At 65.0% G+C, this 24803-nt stretch overlaps 2 protein-coding genes across 2 annotated transcripts; one reads left to right on the top strand and one right to left on the bottom strand.

Annotated features, from left to right (window-relative positions):
- Positions 1-3243: 3243 nt before the first annotated feature.
- Positions 3244-16730, top strand: AGPAT1 (1-acylglycerol-3-phosphate O-acyltransferase 1). Its single transcript, XM_054015178.1, has 7 exons — positions 3244-3395; positions 12382-12570; positions 12767-12900; positions 13343-13518; positions 13773-13868; positions 14569-14641; positions 15511-16730. Exons 2-7 carry the CDS (start codon positions 12386-12388, stop codon positions 15669-15671), a joined length of 825 nt encoding a protein of 274 aa, XP_053871153.1. The 5' UTR covers positions 3244-3395; positions 12382-12385; the 3' UTR covers positions 15672-16730.
- Positions 16731-19364: 2634 nt separating this feature from the next.
- On the bottom strand, positions 19365-23478 carry EGFL8 (EGF like domain multiple 8). Its single transcript, XM_054015172.1, is given in 10 exon segments — positions 19365-19562; positions 20353-20515; positions 21454-21530; positions 22091-22255; positions 22508-22603; positions 22697-22771; positions 22774-22808; positions 23229-23266; positions 23268-23391; positions 23468-23478. Coding segments are annotated over 10 exon segments (834 nt in total). The 3' UTR covers positions 19365-19512.
- Positions 23479-24803: the final 1325 nt, after the last annotated feature.

The raw sequence follows: 24803 nt of genomic DNA, 5'->3' as shown, positions 1-24803 counted from the left end.
CCAAGGGCGAGGGGAAGCACCACGGCCAGCGAAAGCCGCGGTGCCCGCAGGAGGCCAGGCGAAGGGCTGGAGACGGATCTGAGATAGGCGGAGACGCAGCCCCGGGTGCCCCCAATGCCCTGAGTGCCCGGCGCTGGACTAGGTGATGGGACGGGGAGCCCCAGAACTGCCCTGCTCTGTTCATCCCCTCGGAGGCGTCTGGTGCCGGTGCTGCCAGAGACGGGACGCAAGGTGGGTGTCCCGCTGTCCTGGCCCAGTCTGGCCGGCCGTAGGTCCTGACAGCCAGAAGCCGCTCCAGAGTGGGCCGGGCAGCGGGAGGTGGGAGGGGAGGGATGGACAGATTGGGAGAGGGGGGTAGAGGACGGATGGGGGAGAGAGGATGGGGATGGGGGCCGGAGGAGGGACAGATCGGGACAGGGGGGTAGAGGAGGGATGGGGGAGAGAGGGTGGGGGGTAGATGGAGGGATGGGGATGGGGATGGGGGCCGGAGGAGGGACAGATCGGGACAGGGGGGTAGAGGAGGGATGGGGGAGAGAGGATGGGGATGGGGGCCGGAGGAGGGACAGATCGGGACAGGGGGGTAGAGGAGGGATGGGGGAGAGAGGGTGGGGATGGGGGCTGGAGGAGGGACAGATCGGGACAGGGGGGTAGAGGAGGGATGCGGGAGAGAGGGTGGGGGGTAGATGGAGGGATGGGGATGGGGATGGGGGCCGGAGGAGGGACAGATCGGGACAGGGGGGTAGAGGAGGGATGCGGGAGAGAGGGTGGGGGGTAGATGGAGGGATGGGGATGGGGGCCGGAGGAGGGACAGAGCGGGACAGGGGGGTAGAGGAGGGATGCGGGAGAGAGGATGGGGATGGGGGCCGGAGGAGGGACAGATCGGGACAGGGGGGTAGAGGACGGATGGGGGAGAGAGGATGGGGATGGGGGCCGGAGGAGGGACAGATCGGGACAGGGGGGTAGAGGACGGATGGGGGAGAGAGGATGGGGATGGGGTCCGGAGGAGGGACAGATCGGGACAGGGGGGTAGAGGAGGGATGCGGGAGAGAGGGTGGGGATGGGGGCCGGAGGAGGGACAGATCGGGACAGGGGGGTAGAGGAGGGATGGGGGAGAGAGGGTGGGGATGGGGGCCGGAGGAGGGACAGATCGGGACAGGGGGGTAGAGGAGGGATGCCGGAGAGAGGGTGGGGGTAGATGGAGGGATGGGGATGGGGATGAGGGCCGGAGGAGGGACAGAGCGGGACAGGGGGGTAGAGGAGGGATGCGGGAGAGAGGATGGGGATGGGGGTCGGAGGAGGGACAGATCGGGACAGGGGGGTAGAGGAGGGATGCGGGAGAGAGGGTGGGGATGGGGGCCGGAGGAGGGACAGATCGGGACAGGGGGGTAGAGGAGGGATGCGGGAGAGAGGATGGGGATGGGGGCCGGAGGAGGGACAGATCGGGACAGGGGGGTAGAGGAGGGATGCGGGAGAGAGGGTGGGGATGGGGGCCGGAGGAGGGACAGATCGGGACAGGGGGGTAGAGGAGGGATGCGGGAGAGAGGGTGGGGATGGGGGCCGGAGGAGGGACAGTCAGGACAGGGGGGTAGAGGAGGGATGCGGGAGAGAGGGTGGGGATGGGGGCCGGAGGAGGGACAGATCGGGATAGGGGGGTAGAGGAGGGATGCCGGAGAGAGGGTGGGGGTAGATGGAGGGATGGGGATGGGGATGGGGGCCGGAGGAGGGACAGATCGGGACAGGGGGGTAGAGGAGGGATGCCGGAGAGAGGGTGGGGGGTAGATGGAGGGATGGAGATGGGGATGAGGGCCGGAGGAGGGACAGATCGGGACAGGGGGGTAGAGGAGGGATGCCGGAGAGAGGGTGGGGGTAGATGGAGGGATGGGGATGGGGATGGGGGCCGGAGGAGGGACAGATCGGGACAGGGGGGTAGAGGAGGGATGCGGGAGAGAGGGTGGGGGTAGATGGAGGGATGGGGATGGGGATGGGGGCCGGAGGAGGGACAGATCGGGACAGGGGGGTAGAGGAGGGATGCGGGAGAGAGGGTGGGGATGAGGGCCGGAGGAGGGACAGATCGGGACAGGGGGGTAGAGGAGGGATGCCGGAGAGAGGGTGGGGGTAGATGGAGGGATGGGGATGGGGATGGGGGCCGGAGGAGGGACAGAGCGGGACAGGGGGGTAGAGGAGGGATGCGGGAGAGAGGGTGGGGATGGGGGCCGGAGGAGGGACAGATCGGGACAGGGGGGTAGAGGAGGGATGCGGGAGAGAGGGTGGGGATGAGGGCCGGAGGAGGGACAGATCGGGACAGGGGGGTAGAGGAGGGATGCGGGAGAGAGGGTGGGGGTAGATGGAGGGATGGGGATGGGGATGGGGGCCGGAGGAGGGACAGATCGGGACAGGGGGGTAGAGGAGGGATGGGGGAGAGAGGATGGGGATGGGGTCCGGAGGAGGGACAGATCGGGACAGGGGGGTAGAGGAGGGATGCGGGAGAGAGGGTGGGGATGGGGGCCGGAGGAGGGACAGAGCGGGACAGGGGGGTAGAGGAGGGATGCGGGAGAGAGGGTGGGGATGGGGGCCGGAGGAGGGACAGAGCGGGACAGGGGGGTAGAGGAGGGATGCCGGAGAGAGGGTGGGGGTAGATGGAGGGATGGGGATGGGGATGAGGGCCGGAGGAGGGACAGAGCGGGGAAGGACTGGGGGCTGGGGGGACGGGGTGGGAGGATAGAAGAGGGGAGGGGGCTGGCTGGCTGGGGGATAGGAGGGAGGGGGTGGAGGAGGGAGAGCAGGGAGGGATAGAGGGGCGGGGGCTAGAAGAGAGGACTGGGATAGAGGGTGGGGGGATGGAGGGGGGACATAAGGGGGGCGGGGGAGGGGATGGGGATAGAAGGGGGGCTGGGGGCGGAGGAGGGGGACTAGATGAAGGAGGGGGAGGGGGATAGAAGGGGAGGGGGGATGGGATGGGAGATACAAGGGGGGCTGGGGGCGGAGGAGGGGCGGGGGGGCTGGAGGAAGGAGGGGAGGGGCGGGGGGCACAAGGGGGGAGGGGGATAGAAGGAGAGGGGGGATGGGATGGGAGATACAAGGGGGGCTGGAGGAAGGAGGGGAGGGGCGGGGGGCACAAGGGGGGCGGGGCGGAGCAGGGCAGGCGCGGGGCTGATTGGCTGCCGGCGCAGCCCGTCACCCGCCCCCCCCCACTTCCTGCCGGGCCCCCCAGGCGCGGGGGGAGGCGCCGCCGCAGCAGCCGGAGCCGGAGCCGGAGCCGGAGCATCAGCATCTCCCTCGCCCGCAGCATCAGCACCAGGCGCCATGGCCCGGCCCCGATCCCGACCCCGATCCCGGGGGCGCGGGGGGTAGAGCCCGGCGCGGGGCGCGGCGCCGCCCGACCCCACCAGCCCCAGGTGCCGGGGGGAGCCCGGGCGGGGGATTGTGGGGTTGGAGGTTGGAGGGCGGGGGAGCGAGGATTGTGGGGTTGGGGGGGAGAGGCCGGGCGGGGGGAATTGGGGGGCAGAGGCCGGGAGGTGGGGCTGGGGGGGAGGATTGGGGGGCAGAGGGGGGGCTGGGGATTGGGGGGCCGAGGCCGGGCGGGCTGTGGGAGGGGGGCTGTGTGGGGGGTGGAGTTCGGGGGTCCCCCCAGCTGGACATGTCCCTGGGGGCGGAGGGGCTGGGACTGTGAGGGGGGGTCACTGTCTGTCACCCCATCCGCCCTCGCTCCCCCCCCCCGCCTGCCTCCTTTTATCTCTTCCCCTTCCTGAGTCAGCTCCTGCCCCCTCCCCCGCTCGGCGATTGGGGGCCTGTGGCACAGAGCCCAGCCCCTCCCCCCCGGTGTCCTGGGGGGCTGAGGGGCCCCGAGCTCATTGCCCCGGGTGCGGGATAGGGGCTGTGTCCGGGCTGGGCACGCTGTGTGTGTGTGTGTGTGTGAGTGACAGCTGCACTGCCCCGTGGGCCCGGCGGGTTGTGGTACAGTCTGTGCGATGGACACACCGTGTTGTACCAGACAGGCTGGGTGTGTGTCTCCCCAGTGCGCCGGGGGGGGGCGGGTATTTATCCCCGAGCGGGGGCTGTGTGCCGGGCAGCGACGTGCCCCCAAGGCCCGGCTGGGGCATTGCCCGTCTCACGGAGGCACTGCCAGGGACTGGCACGATGGCGCTGCCCGGCCCAGGGGGGCTGCTTTGCTTTGTTTCTCTCCGGCCCCCGCGTGGTCCCGTGCGGTTCCCATCCCGTGCTCACAGCGTGGGCTGCCCAGCCTCCCTGTCTCTGGACTAGCGGGGGGCAGCGGGCTCAACTCCCTTGAACCCCCAGCTCCGGGAGTCATGGGCTTGCGGGAGGCACCTCTCGCTTTCCCGTCCCAAAGTTTCTGGCCGTGCGGGCCGTGGGCGCGGCTTGGCAGTGCGCCCGACAGAGGCCCACGCGCGGATGAGACGCCCGCATGGCCGGCAGCCCCCATCTCAGGAATTTGGAGTCCTGTGTATTTGGACCATGTGGCCAGCCAGACTTTTCCGGTGCGAGCTGCTCGCGCCATTCCCCGGAGCTCCCCTCACTTACCCCCATCTCCATCCCCGCCTGGTCACCTTCTCCGCCAGCGTCAGGTTTTCTTCCAGCCCCAGGCGAGGAAATTCCCCATCCCTCTCTGCTCGCTTGTTCTCCGCTCTGAGCGGGTGTTTCCAGCCGGGCCGCGCCCTTGATGTCACCCCGCTGGGGTTAGAAAAACCGTAGGAAATTCCCAGCCAAACAACTTGGTGTGCCTGGGCGAGAGGTGTGTATAGGGCGTGGTTGTGTGTGTGTGTGTGTGGGGGGGTTGTGTACGGTCTCTGTCTGTTGGATACACACCCTGCGTTTGGGCAAGTACTGAGCGCGTATGGCTGTTCAGTGTGTGTGCTTCTGTTACACTCACACACAGTGTGTGTAGGGTGATATGTTACAGTGTGTGTATGTGTGTAGAGACAGGATATTCTATGCCTACCCTGCGTGTGTAGAGACAGTATATTGTATATCCTCTGGGCGTGTTTATGGCAGTGTGTTGTGCTGACCCTAGATACACACACAGGGTGTATATCGCATGCCGTGCAGAGAGCTGTATAGATAGTGTGTTATATGCAAAACCTGTGTGTGAGTATGTAGACAATATTATATACCCTGCGTGTTTGTGTATACATTATATACTGGAGGGGGGGGGAAGGGGTACGTTTAGCACCAGTATATTACCTACCCGGTGTGTGTACAGACACAATATGACATACTCTGTATGTTTGTGTGTGTGTGTGACATGCGTGTGAAAGAGTGTCAACATATTATATATACCATGTGTATAGACAATGTGTTACATACCCTGCAGGTGTGCGCCTGGCGGGGTGTGAGCCACACTCTGTGTGTTAGGTAGGGGTGTGAGGTGTGTCTGTACTCTGACAGTGTGTTACACGCCCCGTGAGTGTGATCCATTCTGTGTGTGTTAGGTACAGGAGTGCGGTGTGTCTGTATCCTGACTGTGTGTTACACGCCCCGTGGTGTGATCCACGCTGTGTGTGTTAGGTACAGGAGTGCGGTGTGTCTGTACTCTGACTGTGTGTTGCACACCCTGTGGGTGTGATCCATGCTCTGTGTGTTAGGTACAGGTGTGGGGTGTGTCTGTACTCTGACTGTGTGTTGCACACCCCGTGAGTGTGATCCATGCTTTGTGTGTTAGGTACAGGTATGAGGTGTGTCTGTACTCTGACAGTGTGTTACACACCCCGCGGGTGTGATCCATGCTCTGTGTATTAGGTACAGGTGTGGGGTGTGTCTGTATGCTGACTGTGTGTTGCACACCCCATGAGTGTGATCCATGCTCTGTGTGTTAGGTACAGGTGTGGGGTGTGTCTGTATTCTGACCGTGTGTTGCACGCCCCGTGGGGGTGTTGTACACAGCAGGAGGTTGTGGTGGGACGGGGGTGTTAAGCGAGTGTTAAAGCCAGGTGTAGTTTCCCCCACACACACACACCGTGGTGCTCCGGGGGTCCGAGCGAAGGGTGAGCAGGACATGAGCGCTGACCCGAACAGAGCCAGATTCCAGGGCAGCCTCCGTGTCTGGGAACTCTGGGGGTGCTGTGAGGGGGGCAGCTGACTGCACGTCCGGCCCCGGGAACCCCCGCCGTCTGCCTGCCCTGCCAGCGGGCGCAGGCCAGGGCACGGCATCGGGCACAGGGACATCACTGGGGCCATGGCTCGTGGAGGGTCCTAGTGGGGAGAGAGCGATGGGGCTGGAGAAGGGTCCCTGGGGTGCCCCAGAGTTCAGGGGGGTTCCAGGCCGCTGGGCACAGGCTGTGTCGATGGCACCGGCTCCGTCTGTACGCGCTGCGTGCATGGGAATTTACAGTGCATTTAGAGCTGCACTGGGCCTCCGTAGCGGAGATGCATGGCGTGTGCAGATCCAGCGTGCGAGAGACGCTTGTGAACATCCTGCCCATGAGTGCATAGTGCGCTGTAAAGGGACGCGCTCCGACGGACTGATCGGCTGCGGGGTGACATTCCCGGCATTATTTTAAATGTATTTTAAAGAATCCTTATTGAGATTGCAGGAACAAACCATCCTGATGTGTAGAAAGAACAGTAAATATGGCAGGTGACTAGCTTGGCTAAACAGTGAAATCCTTGCTGATCTTAAACGCAAAAAAGAAGCTTACAAGAAGTGGAAGATTGGACAAATGACCAGGGAGGAGTATAAAAATATTGCTCAGGCATGCAAGAGTGAAATCAGGAAGGCCAAAGCACACTTGGAGTTGCAGCTAGCAAGAGATGTTAAGAGTAACAAGAAGGGTTTCTTCAGGTATGTTAGCAACAAGAAGAAAATCAAGGAAAGTGTGGGCCCCTTACTGAATGAGGGAGGCAACCTAGTGACGGAGGATGTGGAAAAAGCTAATGTACTCAATGCTTTTTTTGCCTCTGTCTTCACGAACAAGGTCAGCTCCCAGACTGCTGGACTGGGCAGCACAGTATGGGGAGGAGGTGACCAGCCCTCTGTGGAGAAAGAAGTGGTTCGGGACTATCTAGAAAACCTGGACGAGCACAAGTCCATGGGGCCGGATGTGCTGCATCCGAGGGTGCTAAAGGAGTTGGCGGATGAGATTGCAGAGCCATTAGCCATTATCTTTGAAAACTCATGGCGATCGGGGGAGGTCCCAGATGACTGGAAAAAGGCTAATGTAGTGCCCATCTTTAAAAAAGGGAAGGAGGAGGATCCGGGGAACTACAGGCCAGTCAGCCTCACCTCAGTCCCTGGAAAAATCATGGAGCAGATCCAGAAGGAATCAATTCTGAGGCACTTAGAGGAGAGGAAAGTGATCAGGAACAGGCAGCATGGATTCACCAAGGGGAAGTCGTGCCTGACTAACCTAATTGCCTTCTATGATGAGATAACTGGCTCTGTGGATGAGGGGAGAGCAGTGGATGTGTTATTCCTTGACTTTAGCAAAGCTTTTGATACGGTCTCCCACAGTATTCTTGCCAGCAAGTTAAAGAAGTATGGGCTGGATGAATGGACTGTAAGGTGGATAGAAAGCTGCCTAGATCGTCGGGCTCAACGGGTAGTGATCAACTGCTCCATGTCTAGTTGGCAGCCGGTTTCAAGCGGAGTGCCCCAAGGGTCGGTCCTGGGGCCGGTTCAGTATCTTCATTAATGATCTGGAGGATGGCATGGACTGCACTCTCAGCAAGTTTGCAGATGACACAACTGGGAGGAGTGGTAGATATGCTGGAGGGTAGGGATAGGATACAGAGGGACCTAGACAAATTGGAGGATTGGGCCAAATGAAATCTGATGAGGTTCAACAAAGGCAAGTGTAGAGTCCTGCCCTTAGGCCGGAAGAATCCCATTCACTGTTACAGACTAGGGACCGAGTGGCTAGGCAGCAGTTCCGCAGAAAAGGACCTAGGGGTTACAGTGGACGAGAAGCTGGATATGAGTCAACAGTGTGCCCTTGTTGCCAAGAAAGCTAACAGCATTTTGGGCTGTATAAGTAGGGGCATTGCCAGCAGATCTTGGGACGTGATCGTTCCCCTCTATTTGACATTGGTGAGGCCTCATCTGGAGTATTGTGTCCAGTTTTGGGCCCCACACTACAAGAAGGATGTGGAAAAATTGGAAAGAGTCCAGCGGAGGGCAACGAAAATGATTAGGGGGCTGGAGCACATGACTTATGAGGAGCGGCTGAGGGAACTGGGATTGTTTAGTCTGCAGACTAAAGAATGAGGGGGGATTTGATAGCTGCTTTCAACTACCTGAAGGGGGGTTCCAAAGAGGATGGAGTTCGGCTGTTCTCAGTGGTGGCAGATGACAGAACAAGGAGCAATGGTCTCAAGTTGCAGTGGGGGAGGTCTAGGTTGGATATTAGGAAACACTATTTCCCTAGGAGGGTGGTGAAACACTGGAATGGGTTCCCTAGGGAGGTGGTGGAATCTCCTTCCTTGGAGGTTTTTAAGGCCCAGCTTGACAAAGCCCTGGCTGGGACGATTTAGTTGGGATTGGCCCTGCTTTGAGCAGGGGGTTGGACTAGATACCTCCTGAGGTCCCTTCCCACCCTGATATTCTATGGTTATCGGCACACCGGGTGAGCATGGACGCTGCAGCCACGCCCTGGGTGTGCAATCTGCCTTCTAGGGCACGCCCCCCGGGCACATGCATACAGCGCAGGTGCAGTCCGGGGGTGTCGATATTACATACACCGTGTGTACGCGTACCGCAGATAAGCTCAGTGTGTGCATAATTGTACACACTGTGTGTGCGCGTACTCCGGACAAGCCGTGCGCGTGTACAATTGTACACACGGTGTGTGCGCGTACTGCGGACAAGCCGTGCGCGTGTACAATTGTACACACGGTGTGTGCGCGTACTGCGGACAAGCCGTGCGCGTGTACAATTGTACACACCGTGTGTGCGCGTACTGCGGACAAGCCGTGCGCGTGTACAATTGTACACACGGTGTGTGCGCGTACTGCGGACAAGCCGTTCGCGTGTACAATTGTACACACCGTGTGTGCGCGTACTGCGGACAAGCCGTGCGCGTGTACATTTGTACACACCGTGTGTACGCGTCCTCGTCAGCGATCCCGCGAGGATGATCTTTCCCAGGTTTTAGTTTTCATGGGTCCTGTGGTGACTGAGGAGTCCGATCCGTGGCAGACGTTGCGGGTGGTGTTGGAAGCCAGGGCTGGCCCGCGATTGCTGCGTGACCGTTGTGTTTCCTTTCTTGGCTGGCGTTTTTCTGCGACCAGGGCAAGGCGATTTTCCTCAACAGTGGACATTCCCTCTGTGACAAGTCTTGGCCAGTTACCCCTCTCCTGGGCTGCTGTCTCCCAGTATGTGGTGCTGATGCCACATCTCTTGGGATTGATCTTGCAGGTCTCTTTGAAGCGTTTCTTTTGGCCTCCCCGTTTCCTTTCTCCTTCAGTGAGCTGGGCATACAGCTGTTGTTTTGGTAAGCGCACGTCAGGCATGCGCACGCGGGGCCCGCTCCGCCTCAGCTGGGGCGGGATAATCACTGACGATGTTGGCCTCTGTGAGGACACTGACATTAGTGTGACGAGCCTCCCACGTTACGTGGAGGATCTTCCAAAGGAAGTACTGGTGCTGGTGTTTTCCGTCAGTTGCCCACGTCTCACAGCCGGAGAGGAGCGTTGGGGTTACCACCGCTTTGTGCATGAGAAGTCTCGTGTGTGTTCTGATCGTTGAACGCCCGGCCTGTGCTGAGTGTCGACATCCCCATCTGCCCTCTCTGAGAGATGGCTGCCAAGATAGCAAAGAATTCTACATTTTCCACTTCCTCTTTGTCAGCGTAGATCTTCGTTGCTGGGTCTGATGCTTGACCAGGGACTGGCTGGTGGAGAGCTTTTCTTTTGCTGATGTTCAGAGTCAGAAGCAATTACGGGCTGTTTGTAGGTCTCCTCCTTTGAGTGCACAACTACAGCACAATCACCGGCATACCGGAGTTGGGGTATTGTTGCCGATATTCGTTCTGGCCCGGAGACGAGAAAGGCTGAAGAGGTGGCCATCAATCGCCAATGCCCTGTGGTAGACGGGCTTGGGTTAGCTAAGAAAATGGAGAAAAGGCTGGGTGCCGGGACACAGCCTTGTTCCATGCCAGTTCGGATGACACAGGGCTCAGGGTGGAGGCAGTCATCTGGTCATGGAGGAGTCTTACCGTGGTGATACGTTTGCTCGGGCAGCCAAACTTTTCCACGCTTTTCCACAGAGCCTTGTGGTTGACAGAGTCGACGGCGTTGATCAGATCGCTAAAGGCCGTATGCAGCTCCTGGGGGTGTTCCTGGCATTTCTCCCGGATCTGCCCGGCTGCGGAGGTCACGTCAGCGGCGCCTCGGGATGGTCTGAAGCTGTGCTGGGGTTCTGGCAGCGCGTCCTCCGCAAGAGGGAGCAGGTGATTCAGTGCGGCTCTGGCGAGAATCTCCCCAGTGCCCCAAAAGTCCACACAGTCGGCCTGGCTCCCTTTTTGAAAATGGTGACGCGTACTGCAGACAAGCTGTGTATGTACGACTGTACACACCATGTGTCCGCATTCTGCAGATAAGCCATGTGTAGAATTGTACACACAGTGTGTACGCGTACTGCAGATAAGCTGGATGTGTATATAATTGTACACACTGTGTGTACGTGTACTGTGGACAAGCCGTGTGTGTATATAATTGTACACACCGTGTGTACGTGTATTGTGGACAAGCCGGGTGTGGGTATAATTGTACACACGGTGTGTACGCATTCTGCAGACAAGCCGTGTGTGTGTATAATTGTACACACAGTGTGTACGTACTGCAGATAAGCCGTGTGTGTATGTAATTGTACACACAGTGTGTACGTACTGCAGATAAGCCGTGTGTGTATGTAATTGTACACACTGTGTGTACGTGTATTGTGGACAAGCCGGGTGTGGGTATAATTGTACACACCGTGTGTACGTGTACTGTGGACAAGCTGTGTGTGTGTATAATTGTACACACCGTGTGTACGTGTACTGCGGACAAGCTGTGTGTGTGCCCCCACTCGCTTGTCCCCAGGCCTGGCCCTGCTGGCTCCACACCCCCGGTGAGCGGCACCGTCTCTCCAGCCCCCGTCTTGCTCTGGGTCGGCTTGAGCCAGTTCCCTGCTGGTGCTGTCCATTCCACCCTGCCCGGGCGCTGCCACCCGCTGGGCACCGTGTACAGGGTAGGGGAAACTGAGGCACCCCGCGGCTTCATAAAACACTGCAAACAATTCCCACTTTGTCATGTCTACACGCAGCCTACACAGATGTGCACTGCGGACACAGCCTGTGTGCATGTGTTCGGCCTGGTGTGTGCACACCCGCTGGGCGTGTGACTCCCGACTCCCGTCTCCTGTATACACCCGGTTGTTACACACCCCCTGTGCGTAGATGTGCGTGGCAGGGGCAGTGTCGGGGTGTGTGTGTGTGTGTGTGTGTCTTGTCTGTCTGTCTGTCTATTGTATTTTTACAACTGAGGTTGCTGGACTGGTTCTGGTTTCTCTCTGGCTGCGGCCGCTCCCCCCGGCGCTCTGCCCGCTGGTGACTTTCCCTTTGGCCTGGCAAAGCCCCCGGTCCCTTTGCTGCTCGGTTCTGGCAGCTCCGGAGAGGCCCAGACGGGCCGTTCCACCCCTCGGCCGGCGCTCAGCGCGTGTCAGGGGCTGTGGGGGGCTTGGGGCCTTTCGCCAGGGAAAGCCGGGCTTGTGCCAGCGAAATCGGCGTGGGACTCCCTGCCCAACGCCACGCCAGGCGCTGGCACCCCTCACGCCTGCAGCCCCCGCCAGCCCGGCCCTGCCTCCCCCAGCTCTGCCGGTGCCCCTCACTCCCGACCCACAGCCCCTGCCAGCCCAGTCCTGCCCCCCCAGCCCTGCCGGTGCCCCTCACTCCCGACCCGCAACCCCTGCCAGCCCGGCACTGCCCCCCCCCAGCTCTGCCGGTGCCCCTCACTCCCAACCCGCAGCCCCTGCCAGCCCGGCACTGCCCCCCCCAGCTCTGCCGGTGCCCCTCACTCCCAACCCGCAGCCCCTGCCAGCCCGACACTGCCCCCCCCAGCTCTGCCGGTGCCCCTCACTCCCAACCCGCAGCCCCTGCCAGCCCAGCCCTGGGCCCCCAGCTCTGCCGGTGCCCCTCACTCCCGACCCGCAGCCCCTGCCAGCCCAGCCCTGCCCCCCCAGCCCTGCCGGTGCCCCTCACTCCCGACCCGCAGCCCCTGCCAGCCCAGCCCTGCCCCCCCAGCCCTGCCGGTGCCCCTCACTCCCGACCCGCAGCCCCTGCCAGCCCGGCCCTGCCCCCCCAGCCCTGCCTGTGCCCCTCACTCCTGACCCACAGCCCCCGCTAGCCCGGCTCTGCCTGGCAGCCTGCGTGACGGGCCGTGTCCCCGCAGGGCCATGGAGCTGTCGCTGGCCCAGTGGGCGCTCGCCCTGCTCCTGCTGGCCGTGCCCCTGCTCTACGAGTGCAACGCCACCTTCCGGTACTTCTGCAAGATGGCCTTCTACAACGGCTGGATCCTGACGCTCGCCGTGCTGGTCATCCCGCTCTGCGCCCTGCGGGGCCGCAGCGTGGAGAACATGAAGTGAGTGCGGGCCGGGGGGGGCTCTCCGCTGGGGGAGGGGATAGAGCGGGGGGGGCCATGTCAAGGTGCCAGGGGGTGGGATACGGCAGGGGCAGGGCTGTAGCCGGGAGGGGAGGGTTCCTGACCCCCAGGCTCTGGTTGTTGGGGGACCCCCCACACTGCCCCCCCCAGCGTGTGTCTGCTCCCCTCCCCCCAGGATCATCCGGTTCATGCTGCACCACGTGAAGTACCTGTACGGCATACGCATCGAGGTGCGCGGCCTGGAGCATTTCAACCTGCCCGAGCCCTACGTCGTCGTCTCCAACCACCAGAGCTCCCTCGACCTGCTGGGTGCGCCGCTGGGGGCGGGGCTCCGGGCTGGGGGCGGGGCTTGGGCTGGGGGTGCTGGGGCGGGGCTGGAGCATTTCAACCTGCCCGAGCCCTACGTCGTCGTCTCCAACCACCAGAGCTCCCTCGACCTGCTGGGTGCGCCGCTGGGGGCGGGGCTTGGGCTGGGGGTGCTGGGGCGGGGCTGGAGGTGGGGGTCTGGGCTGGGGGCGCCGGGCGGGGCTTGGGCTGGGGGCGGGGCTCCGGGCTGGGTGGGGCTGGGGGTGGGGTTCTGGAGGGGGAGCACCCGGCTACTGCAGTCCCTCCTGGGCCCAACAGAGGGCAGAGTAGGGCGGGGACAGCTGGTGGGGGCGGGGCTCCCAGCCCATTAACCCCTCACTCCCCGCAGGGCTGGTTGAGGGGGGTGGGCGGGGTGCTCAGCCCGTTAACCCCTTGCTCCCCACAGGGATGATGGAGGTGCTGCCCGACCGCTGCGTGCCCATAGCCAAGAAGGAGCTGATGTACATGGGCACCGTGGGGCTGGCCTGCTGGCTCGGCGGCATCATCTTCATCAACCGCAAGAAAACGGACGACGCCATCGGCGTCATGTCGGAGACGGCGCAGACCATGCTGCGCGACAATGTAGGGGGAGAACGGGGGGTGCACAGCCGGGGGGGAGGCGCATGTGGTGAGGGTGGGGGCAGCTCCATGGGGGTGTCTGTGTGTTTGGGGTGAGGGTGTCTGGGGGGGCTCTATGAGGGGCTGTGTTTGGGGGGGCTCCATGGGGGTGTCTGTGTGGAGGTGGGAGATATGGGGGACTTCCTGGGGGGATGTGAGGGGACTCGGGGGGGGTTGTGCTGCGTGGGTCCCTGCTCTCACCCTGCGCTCTCTGGCAGGTCCGGGTCTGGGTGTTCCCCGAAGGAACCAGGAACCACAACGGCTCCATGCTGCCCTTCAAACGCGGGGCCTTCCACCTGGCCGTGCAGGCCCAGGTACGTTCCCCCAACGACCCCCCCGGGCTCCCCCTCCCGGCCGCGCGGGCCCAGGTAGCAGGTTGATGGCAGGCGGCTACTGGGGAGATTCTCAGCCCCATATTGGCTGGGCTGGGTGCAGTGAGTTACTCGAGGGGGGGGGAGGTGATGGGGTCCCCGGGGTGCAGCCTGGGACCGTGGCACCACTGGGCCCCCTTCATTCCCCAGCCTGCGCCGTCTCTCCCAGAGCCAAGCCAGTGACCTGCAGCAAACCCCTCCGGGTGCTGTGATCACTCAGCCCCACGGGGAGCCCCACACCCAGCTCCAGCTGCTCCCGATTCACACCCAGAGCCAGGCCCCGGCCAATTCCCCCCAGCCCCGGCCTTGCCCCCTGAGCCTGCCAAGCGTGAGTTCATTACCCGTCTGCCCCCCTTGCTGTGGGGAGGACACGGCCCAGCCTTTGTATAGGAGCCGAGATCCCCGAGCAAACCCCCTGGTCGAGGGACAGCAGAACAGAGGTTTATTAATTGCAAATCCCGGATTCCAGCTCCCCCACTCGCCGGCCCCAGTGATCCCCCCATAACCCCCTGCACCCCAACGCTGCCCAGACCAGCGGGTCTCAGCAGCTCACGGGAGCTAGGTGTGAGACGTGACGGATACGGGGGTACAGGGCGCTGCTTGGAGCTACAGGGTACGATTCTGATCCCCCCTCCCCCCGCAGGTGCCCGTGATCCCCATCGTGATGTCCTCGTACCGCGATTTCTACAGCAAGAAGGAGAGAAGATTCACGACGGGTGAGCAACCCCAGGGGTCAGGGAGGGGCTGGTGGAGGGGGGCTGTGTGTGGGGGGTTGGGGGGCTGTAGGTGGGAGGTCCGGGGAATGGGGGGGCTGTAGGTGGGGAGGGGAAGGGGGATGTTTGGGGGCGTTGCTGGGGGCGCTGTAGGTGGGAAAAGGGGGGCCGTGCAGGGGGGTTGGGGAAGAAGGGAGCTGTGGGGGGCCATAGGTGGGGGAAGGGAGCTGTGGGGGGGGCGGAGGTTAGAGAAGGGGGGCGTGCGCGGTGGGTCAGGGGGGAAGGGAGCTGTGGGGGGCCAGAGGTGGGGGAAGGGGCCATGCGGGGTGGTCCAGGGGAGAAGGGAGCTGTGGGGGGCCAGAGGTGGGGGAAGGGGGCTGTGGGGGGCCGTAGGTGGGGGAAGGGGCAGTGCGGGGTGGGCCAGGGGAGAAGGGAACTGTGGGGGGCCATAGGTGGGGGAAGGGGACTGCGGCGGGAGAAGGGAGCTGTGGGGGGCTGGAGATGGGGGAAGGGGTCTGTGGGGGGTTGTAGGTTAGAGAAGGGGGCCATGCAGGGTGGGTCAGGAGGGAAGGGAGCTGTGGGGGGCCATAGGCGGGAGAAGGGGGCTTGCGGTGGGGGAAGGGAGCTGTGGGGGGCCATAGGTGGGGGAAGGGGCTGTGCGGGGTGGGTCGGGGGGGGAAGGGAGCTGTGGGGGGCTGGAGGTGGGGGAAGGTAGCTGTGGGGGGCCGGAGGTTAGAGAAGGGGGGCCTGTGGGGTGGGTCAGGGGAGAAGGGTGCTGTGAGGGGCCAGAGGTGGGGGAAGGGACCTGGGGGGGCTGGAGGCGGGGCGGTTCGGCCGCTCCCGCCCCCCTCACGTGCCCCCCTCCCCCGCAGGGCGCTGTCTGATCCAGGTGCTGGCGCCGATGCCCACGCAGGGGCTGGGCCCGGAGGCGGTGCCGGCGCTGACGGAACGCGTGCGCCAGGCCATGCTCGAGGCCTTCGACAGCCTGTCGGGGGAGCTGAGCCCTGGCCCGGACCCCCCTGCCCCACAGTGACACCCCCGCCAGCCAGCTGGGGCGGAGCCTTTGCCGAGTGGGCGGAGCCAGCACCAGCCACGCCCACCAGGCAGAGCAGCCAGGGACCAGATCTACTAACCCAGCATTCCGACACCCCCCTCCCGGTTTAGCCACTTGGTATCTCCCGCTCCCCCACCATCACCTCCCCCCAGTCCTGTCAACATGGACTGATCCACTCCAGTCTGAACCATGGACTGATCCATTCCAATTTCCTAACGGGGGAAGGAGGATTAAATAATGGACCATCCACTCTAGCCTCCTGCTGGGAGGAAGAACAGACGCTGTGGACCAACCCATTCCTCCCTCCCACAGGGGGGAACCGGGGAAAAAAGGATCTCATGGATTGTTCCACTCCAACCTGCCCCAGGAAGAAAGCAAACTGCAGACTGTTCCACTTCAACCTTTGGGGGGAGCAGAGAAAGAAGGCCAGGGACTGTTCCACTCCAACCTCCTGGTAGGGGGAGGAAAGGAAGCTGGACCGGTCCACTCCAACCTCCTGTTGGGGGGGGGGGAGAAAGCCACAGACCATTCCACTCTAGCCTCCTGCTGGGGGGAAGGAAGCCACAGACCGTTCCACTCCACCCTGCTGGGGGGGAGGAACCCATGGAAGAGACGTTCGTTCCTCCCCCACATGCCCTCTGCCCCCCAGCTGTGGGCGCACCGTGGAAAGGAGACCGTGCCAGGGACACGATGGACGGTGCTATGTGGAGCGGGCGGGGGGGGGGAGTGGACACAGGAAAGACAATTTCCCCCCCCCCCCCTCAGATTCACTCATCAATGGAAGACTCTTCCCCGGGGAGGGAGGGATGTTTATTACCCCCCCCCCCAATCTGGATGGATCCCGCCCAGGAAGGGGGCGTCGCGTCCCCCTGTTGATGCCCCCAGAGGCGGAGATGCTGCGGGATGGATGGGGGGAGGTGGCATAACCCCCCCCAGGGGAAATGGGGGGGTGGCCCTGGAGTCCCCCCTAGCTGGGGGGAGGGGTTTGCTCCATGGACGGGGGTCAGAGGAAGGAAGGGGTCGGCGGGGTGGAGGGAAGGGGATTGGCGGGGATTGCGAGGCTGGTGGAGGGCAGGAGATCAGGATGTGGGGGCTGGGTGGGGTGATGGGGCTAGTGGGGGAGAGGGGCAGGGATGGGGAGGGAAGGAGGGGTAATGGGGGGTGGGGGGGGCAGAGAGGGGGATGGGGGCTGGCCAGGAAACCTGGCTTCTGATGGGGGGGGGTCATTTGTGCAGGGGCTCCATTTTTTGGGGGGGAGGGAGTGCTGGCTTCTGATTGGCTGTCAGGATAGGCCATGCCCCTAGGAGCAGGGGGCCATGGTATGTATTTATTAACTGTTTCTTTGTGTGTACTTTGCGGGGGGGCAGGATCTTGCCAATTGTTCCCCTCGCCCCGTCTGCTCCATGGGGGGACCTGGGGTGAGGGGGGCACCCAGCCCCCTAGGGATCCCCCAGGGCACCCTCTCCCGGGGGGGTTATGGGGGGGGTTGGGTCCCTGCGCCCGCGACCGTTCTGCTTTTAATAAACACCATAGAATGTGGCTGCCCCACGGTGCCTCCCCCTGGTCACTGTGGGTGTGGTTGGGGCGGGGCTTTGGCCGGGAGCCCCTCCCCCTGCTAACGGGGCGGGGCTTTGGCCGGGAGCCCCTCCCCCTGGTAACAGGGCGGGGCTTTGGCCGGGAGCTCCTCCCCCTGGTAACAGGGCGGGGCTTGGGTCAAAACCTCCTCCCCCTGGTCAGTGGGGGCGGGGCCTGAGTCGGGAGCTCCTCCCCCTGGTCACTGTGGGCGGGGCCTGGGCCAGGATCTCCTCCCCCTGGTAATTGACCCCCAGGCTCTGCTCTGTGCCCAGGCCGCTGGGATTGACCCCTTAGCGGGCTGGGCTCACAGTGCCCCACAACTGCCCAGGGTCTGGCTCAGGGCCCCCCAGATGGAGCCTGTGGCCCCCGCGCCCCCATCTGTGGGGCTTGCTGCAGCAAATGGGCCAGGCCACCCCAGCCTGGCCTGTAACGCCCCCAGACAGCACCAGGGCCCGAGCCTTTGCAGCGCTGAGTACCAAGGAGGGAAACTGAGGCACGCTTAGGAATCGTACAAGTGTTACAGAAAATCCCCCCCTCCTTTGTCACACCCCTTCACGTCCATCCCAGGCCAATATGGGGCAGTCACCTGAGATGGGAGGAGCCTTGGCCATCTGGCTCCTCCCCTGTGGGGCACACCCCTAGGGGTAGGGGGTGTGGCCCTGAATTCTGTTCCAGCCCCTGTCCCCAAGGTCACCGCCTGATGTCACATGTGGGAGACTGTGACATCACAAATATTAAGCAATGTCAGGGGGGCAAAGGGGCTGATGATATCACAGGGGGTGGGGCACTGAGGTCACGTAGAGTGATTACCTCATTGGCCTGGGGGTGGGGAGTGCTGCCATTACACACATACTGATGATGTCACACGCAGCGGATGATGTCACGCCATAGTCGGCCCGCCTGGGGAAAGGCTGGTGAGGTCATGGAGTTTGGGGGCGTGACCTCCGGAGAGGGCTGTGACATCACACAGATATGATGATGTCACACAGAATGATACCATCACACGCGCTGAGCCTGGCAGGGACAGCAGGCTGTGATGTCATGCAGCAAAGGATGATGTCATAGTTCTGGGGTGACATCCTGCCCTGGATCAGGGAGGGGGCGGGGCTAATGGCATGTGGGCCTAATTCAGCAACCCAGAGCCCCCCATGAACCGCGAGGGGGGGAGGGCCTGTGCAGTGCCCTGTTGCCATGGTGAGGGGGCTCAGGGGCACCGGCAGGGCTGGGCTGGCAGGGGCTGCGGGTCGGGAGTGAGGGGCACCGGCAGAGCTGGGGGGGCAGGGGCTGCGGGTCGGGAGTGAAGGGCACCGGCAGAGCTGGGGGGGGCAGTGCTGGGCTAGCAGGGGCTGCGGGTCGGGAGTGAGGGGCACCGGCAGAGCTGGGGGGGGCAGGGCCGGGCTAGCAGGGGCTGTGGGTCGGGAGTGAGGGGCACCAGCAGAGCTGGGGGGGGGGGGCTGGGCTGGCAGGGGCTGCGGGTCAGGAGTGAGGGGCACCGGCAGAGCTGGGGGGGGCAGGGCTGGGCTGGCAGGGGCTGCGGGTCGGGAGTGAGGGGCACTGGCAGAGCTGGGGGGGGCAGGGCTGGGCTGGCAGGGGCTGCGGGTCAGGAGTGAGGGGCACTGGCAGAGCTGGGGGGGGCAGGGCTGGGCTGGCAGGGGCTGCGGGTCAGGAGTGAGGGGCACCGGCAGGGCTGGGGGGGGGCTGGGCTGGCAGGGGCTGCGGGTCGGGAGTGAGGGGCACCGGCAGAGCTGGGGGGGGCAGGGCCGGCTGGCAGGGGCTGCGGGTCGGGAGTGAGGGGCACCGGCAGAGCTGGGGGAGGGGGGACACCGAGGGGTGGCCCCATCTGCAGAAGCGCTGGGTGCCGTATTCACCCCCCGACTCATTTCCTCTGCCCCCCACCCCCCCTTCCTGCTGCTTCTCGGCACCGGGCCCCTGGCACCCAGCCCGCCCGGCCCGGAAAATGTGAGAACAATGAGGGGAGGAAAGAAACCGGCCAGGCCCTGAGAGCAGGGAGAGTTGGCAAGAGAACCCAGGAGTCCGGGCTGGGGGCTCCCATCCCCCACCCGCCCCTTTGCACCAAATAAAGGCCCTGGGGCTGGAGGCGGGAATCCAATTAACTATTTAATTCATCTGTGCTAATTAGCAACGTCCCGGCATAAATTAGAGGTATTAACAAGGGTTTAAAGCGCGGGGGGGACACCCCCCATTCCTTGCCCCCCCCTCAGTTTTTCGCCGGGCGGGGTGGGCGTCACCGGTTCACTTCGTATCCGAACCCGTTTCTCCCGTCCTGGCAGGAGCCTGGGGGGGCAGAGAAAGGGTTAAACTGGGGGAGCCCCCGCGACCCCCCCCCCCGCAAAGCTGCAGGCCCGGCAGTTCCCCTCCCCCGCCAGGGCCGGGTCCCCACAGCTTGTGAGTGAAGGGGGCGGGGGGAATTTGGGGGGGTCCAGGGTCACTCCCAGGCAGGGGGGATTTGGGGAGCCCGCAGGGGGGCCGGGGTCACTCCTAGGCGCGGGGCGGCTGGGGGCGTGGATATTTGGGGGACCCGGGGGGAGCGGGGTCACTCACAGGCAGTGGGGGGCAGGAGCATTTGGGGGGCCCGCGGAGGGGGCGGGGTCACTCCCGGGCAGGGGGATTTGGGGGGCCCGGGGGGCGGGGGGCGGGGTCTCTCCCTGGGAGTGGGGGCAGGGGGATTTGGGGGGCCCGCGGGGAGGCGGGGTCACTCCCAGGCAGTGGGGGCAGGGGGATTTGGGGGGCCCGGGGGGGCGGGGTCACTCCCAGGCAGTGGGGGCAGGGGGATTTGGGGAGTCCGGGGGGGCGGGGTCACTCCCAGGCAGTGGGGGCAGGGGGATTTGGGGGACCCGGGGGGGCGGGGTCACTCCCAGGCAGTGGGGGCAGGGGGATTTGGGGGGTCCGGGGAGGCGGGGTCACTCCCAGGCAGTGGGGGCAGGGGGATTTGGGGGGCCCGGGGGGGTGGGGTCACTCCCAGGCAGTGGGGGCAGGGGGATTTGGGGGACCCGGGGGGGCGGGGTCACTCCCAGGCAGTGGGGGCAGGGGGATTTGGGGGATCCGGGGGGGCGGGGTCACTCACAGGCCCCCAGTCTCTCCTCCAGCAGCAGCAGCTGGTCGCTGAGCGAGTCCACCCGGTCCAGGTACCGGAGGCGGCTCCAGAGCTCGGCGAGCTCGGCGGGGCCCAGATCGGCCAGGGGGGGCGGCAGCAGCCGGCGCAGGGTCCCCAGGGCCCGCTCCACGCGCTGGGGGGGCAGCGTCAGTGGGGGGTGAGCCCCAAACTCCCAGCGGCCCCCCCGACACCCCATGAGCCAACTCCCCCTAGCGTCCCCATGTCCCCCCAACTCCCCCTAGCGCCCCATGTCCCCCCAACTCCCCCCAGCGCCCCCCGACACCCCATGAGCCAACTCCCCCAGCGCCCCCATATCCCCCCAACTCCCCCTAGTGCCCCCATGTCCCCCCAACCTCCCCTAGCGCCCCCATGTCCCCCCAACTCCCCCCAGAGCCCCCCGACACCCCCTGAGCCAACTCCCCCCAGAGCCCCCATGTCCCCCCAACCTCCCCTAGCGCCCCCATGTCCCCCCAACTCCCCCCAGAGCCTCCCGACACCCCCTGAGCCAACTCCCCCCAGCGCCCCCATGTCCCCCCAAGCCCCCTAGCGCCCCACATGTCCCCCCAACCCCCCTAGCGCCCCCGACACCCTCTGACCCCAAACTCCCAGCGGGCCCCCCGACACCCCATGAGCCAACTCCCCCCAGTGCCCCCATGTCCCCCCAACTCCCCCCAGCGCCCCCATGTCCCCCCAACTCCCCCTAGCGCCCCCAACACCCTCTGACCCCAAACTCCCAGCGGACCCCCCGACACCCCCTGAGCCAACCCCCCTAGCGCCCCCATGTCCCCCAACCCCCCCTAGCGCCCCCCGACACCCTCTGAGCCCCCAAACTCCCAGCGGCCCCCCGACACCTGGGCCCCCCAACACGGCCGAGCCCCCAAACTCCTCCAGCGCCCCCGAGTCCCCCCACATCTGAAACCCGAAACTCCCGCCGCCCCTCCTCTCTCCCACCCAGCTCCCGCATATCATGTCACTAGCCCCCTGCACCCCCCATCTCCCCCCGCCCCTCCCTCCAAGCCGGTAACCCCGCCCCCAGCCCCCTAAGCTCCGCCCAGCCCCTCCCCCCCTCACCTCCTCCAACTTCTCCATCTGCTGCTGCAGCTCCTGCACCTGCCGGGTCAGGCGCTCCGGGGCGGGGGGGTCCCGCGCTGGGGGGGGGGGAGGGAGAGGAGAGGGCACTGAGAGAACAAACAACGCCCCCCCCCCGAGAACCCAGGAGTCCGGCCCCTCCACGGTCTAACCCCCCAGCCCCCACTGCCCTCCCCGAGCTGGGAGAGAACCCAGGAGTCCTGGCTCCCAGCCCCCCCCTGACTCCAACCCACCAGACCCCACTCCCCTCCCAGAGCCGGGGAGAGAACCCAGGAGTCCGGGCTCCCAGCCCCCCGCTGCTCTAACCACTAGACCCCCCCACTCCCCTCCCAGAGCTGGGGATAGAACCCAGGAGTCCGGGCTCCCAGCCCCCCCTGCTCTAATCCACCAGCCCCCACTCCCCTCCCAGAGCCGGGGAGAGAACCCAGGAGTCCTGGCTCCCAGCCCCCTCTGTTCTAACCCACCAGCCCCCACTCCCCTCCCAGAGCCGGGAGAGAACCCAGGAGTCCTGGCTCCCAGCCCCCCCCGGCTCCAACCCACCAGCCCCCACTCCCCTCCCAGAGCCGGGGAGAGAACCCAGGAGTCTGGGCTCCCCCACCCCCAGTGGTGCCCCACGTACCTGGGGGTGTGGGCAGTGGGGCGGTGTGGGCGGTGGGCAGCAGGTGGCAGCCGGTCCCATCAGGCCCCGGGGCGAAGCCGGGCTCACACTGGCACCGGTAGCTGCCCGGGGTGTTGAGGCAACGCTGGGGGCAGAGGGGGGCGGGCGAGCGGCATTCGTCCACATCTAGAGAGGAGAGACCCCACTGTGGGGCAGGACACCTGGGTTCTCTGGGAGGGGAGGCGGACTGGGGGGTTAGAGTAGGGGGAGCTGGGAGCCAGGACTCCTGGGTTCTCTCCCCGGCGCTGGGGGGTTAGAGCAGGGGGGGCTGGGAGCCAGGACTCCTGGGTTCTCTCCCCGGCTCCAGGAGGGGAGTGGGGGCAGGTGGGTTAGAGCACGGGAATGGGTGGGGGGCCTGGACGCCTGGGTTCTACTCACCCACGTGGCAGTAGCGCCCCCCCCATCCGGGGCGGCAGTGGCACCGGTCGGGGCTGGCGCAGACGCCCCCGTTCTGACAGGGCTTGTGGCACACAGCTGTGGAGGGAGAAGGACGTTGATGGGGTTAGCGGGGTGGGGGAGGGGTTGGGGGTCCCACCCCACCCAGCCGGGCCCCCCTCCCTGACTCACCCTCCTCGCAGGTGTTGGCCCCCACGTGCCTCTTCTTCCAGCCCTGGCAGCAGATGGCGTCGGTCTGCAGCACGTCCTGGTCACCTGGCGCACGGCCACGCGGTACGTGGTCCTGTGGGCAGCGATGGGACCCAGGAGTCCTGGCTCCCACCGCCCAGCTCTAACCACCAGCCCCCACTCCCCTCCCACAGCCAAGGAGAGAACCCAGGAGTCCTGGCTCCCAGCCCCCCCTGCTCTAACCCACCAGCCCCTGCTCCCCTCTCAGAGCCAGGGAGAGAACCCAGGAGTCCTGGCTCCCAGCCCCCTACTCTAACCACCAGCCCCCACTCCCCTCCCGGAGCCGGGGAGAGAACCCAGGAGTCCTGGCTCCCAGTCCCCCCTGCTCTAACCACCAGCCCCCACTCCCCTCCCAGAGCTGGACCAAGAAGACAAGAGTTGTGGCTCCAGCCCCCCCGGCTCTAACCCACCAGCCCCCACTCCCCTCCCAGAGCCAGGGAGAGAACCCAGGAGTTCTGCGGGGGGGGGGGAATACCTGTAGGTGCTGCAGATGCGGCCCCCGGGGCACAGGGTTGAGGTAGGGCTGGTGCAGTGGCCGGGCGAAGGTCTCGTTGTAAACCAGGGGGACCCGCAGGGTATGACGGGCGCAGACACCCCGGCTGGGGGGAGAGATGGTGAGAGAGCAGCCCCCCCCACATCTCCAGAGACCCCCCCAGAGCCCTTCTCTGCTCAAAGCCCCCCCCCAACCCCCGTATCCTCCCAGCCCCCTCAGACCCTCCCAGCATCCATATCCTCACAGTCACCCCAGGGTCCCCTCCCACTCCAAGGAGACCCCCACCGACCCCAGGGCCCCACATCCCCACCCTAGAGCTCCCCTCTCACCTTTCTGGCTTGGCTCCCTGCCCCCCCGACCCCCAGGATCCCCCCCCACAGCACGGCCATCAGTGTGGGCAGCACCCCTGACATGTTGGGGGGCCTCCGGCCACGGCGCTCAGAGAAGGGGGGGCCCGATTCCAATGGGGCTCCAATGGGGCTCCCTGCAGGAGAGAGGAGACAATTACTGAACCCAGGCATCCGGGACACCCGCCTCCTGCAACGGGGGTCAGTACAGAACCCAGGAGTCGGGGGCTCATATCCTGTTCAGACCCCCTGTGGGAGGGGGTAGCTCTACTGAACCTTCGGGTCTGGGAGCCCACCCCCATCCCAGAGCGGCAGAGAACCCAGGAGTCCGGGCTCCCAGCCCCCTCCCCACTCTAACCCACCAGCCCCCACTCCCCTCCCAGAGCCAGGGAGAGAACCCATGAGTCCGGGCTCCCAGCCACCCCTGCTCTAACCACTAGACCCCACTCCCCTCCCAGAGCCGGGGAGAGAACCGAGGAGTCCTGGCTCCCAGCGCCCCCCCCCACTCTAACCCACCAGCCCCCACTCCCCTCCCAGAGGGGGGAGAGAACCCAGGAGTCCTGGCTCCCAGCCCAGCCCCCGGCTCTAACCCACCAGCCCCTACTCCCCTCCCAGAGCCGGGGAGAGAACCCAGGAGTCCGGGCTCCCAGCCTGCCCTGCTCTGACCCACCAGCTCCCACTCCTCTCCAGAGCCAGGGAGAGAACCCAGTAGTCCTGGGTGTGGGAGTTTGTTAGGGAAAGTAGGGAAATGCACTGGAGATAGGGACACCCCACAGACCCACCCTCCAGCCCCACACCTCATAGCCCCCCGCGTCCATCCCCCGCCCCCCCTCACCTGTTCTGCTCGTCCCAGGACCCGGCCTGCTCCTTCCTCCTGGTCTGTGAGCCGCCTCCCTGTGGCCAGGGGGGCTGGAATCCCGTCCCCCCGCCTCCCGTGTTGGTCAGGGAATCCCCCCCCAGGCCCAGAGCCCCTCCCCCCGAGAGACCCCAGGGACCCCCTAGCCCCTCCCTCCTTGGAGTCAGCAGGGTGGGGTCGGTCCCGCCCCCCCGCCTGGTGCCCCTTGGCATTTCGGCCTCCGCGTCTGATTCACGCCCCCGGCGCCGCCCCCCCCTCAGCGCCCGGACGAGAAAGGCCCCATTGTGCCCCCCCGAATCCACACCCCGGGGCCCTGATGCTGCCGCTTTGTTCCCTGCACCCATGGGGGTGTGA

Source organism: Malaclemys terrapin, unplaced genomic scaffold (assembly GCF_027887155.1).
Source record: "Malaclemys terrapin pileata isolate rMalTer1 unplaced genomic scaffold, rMalTer1.hap1 scaffold_58, whole genome shotgun sequence".
Taxonomy (NCBI): Eukaryota; Metazoa; Chordata; order Testudines; family Emydidae; genus Malaclemys; species Malaclemys terrapin.
Note: the sequence above shows the minus strand (reverse complement) of the source record. Positions and strands in the feature narration are given on the sequence as shown.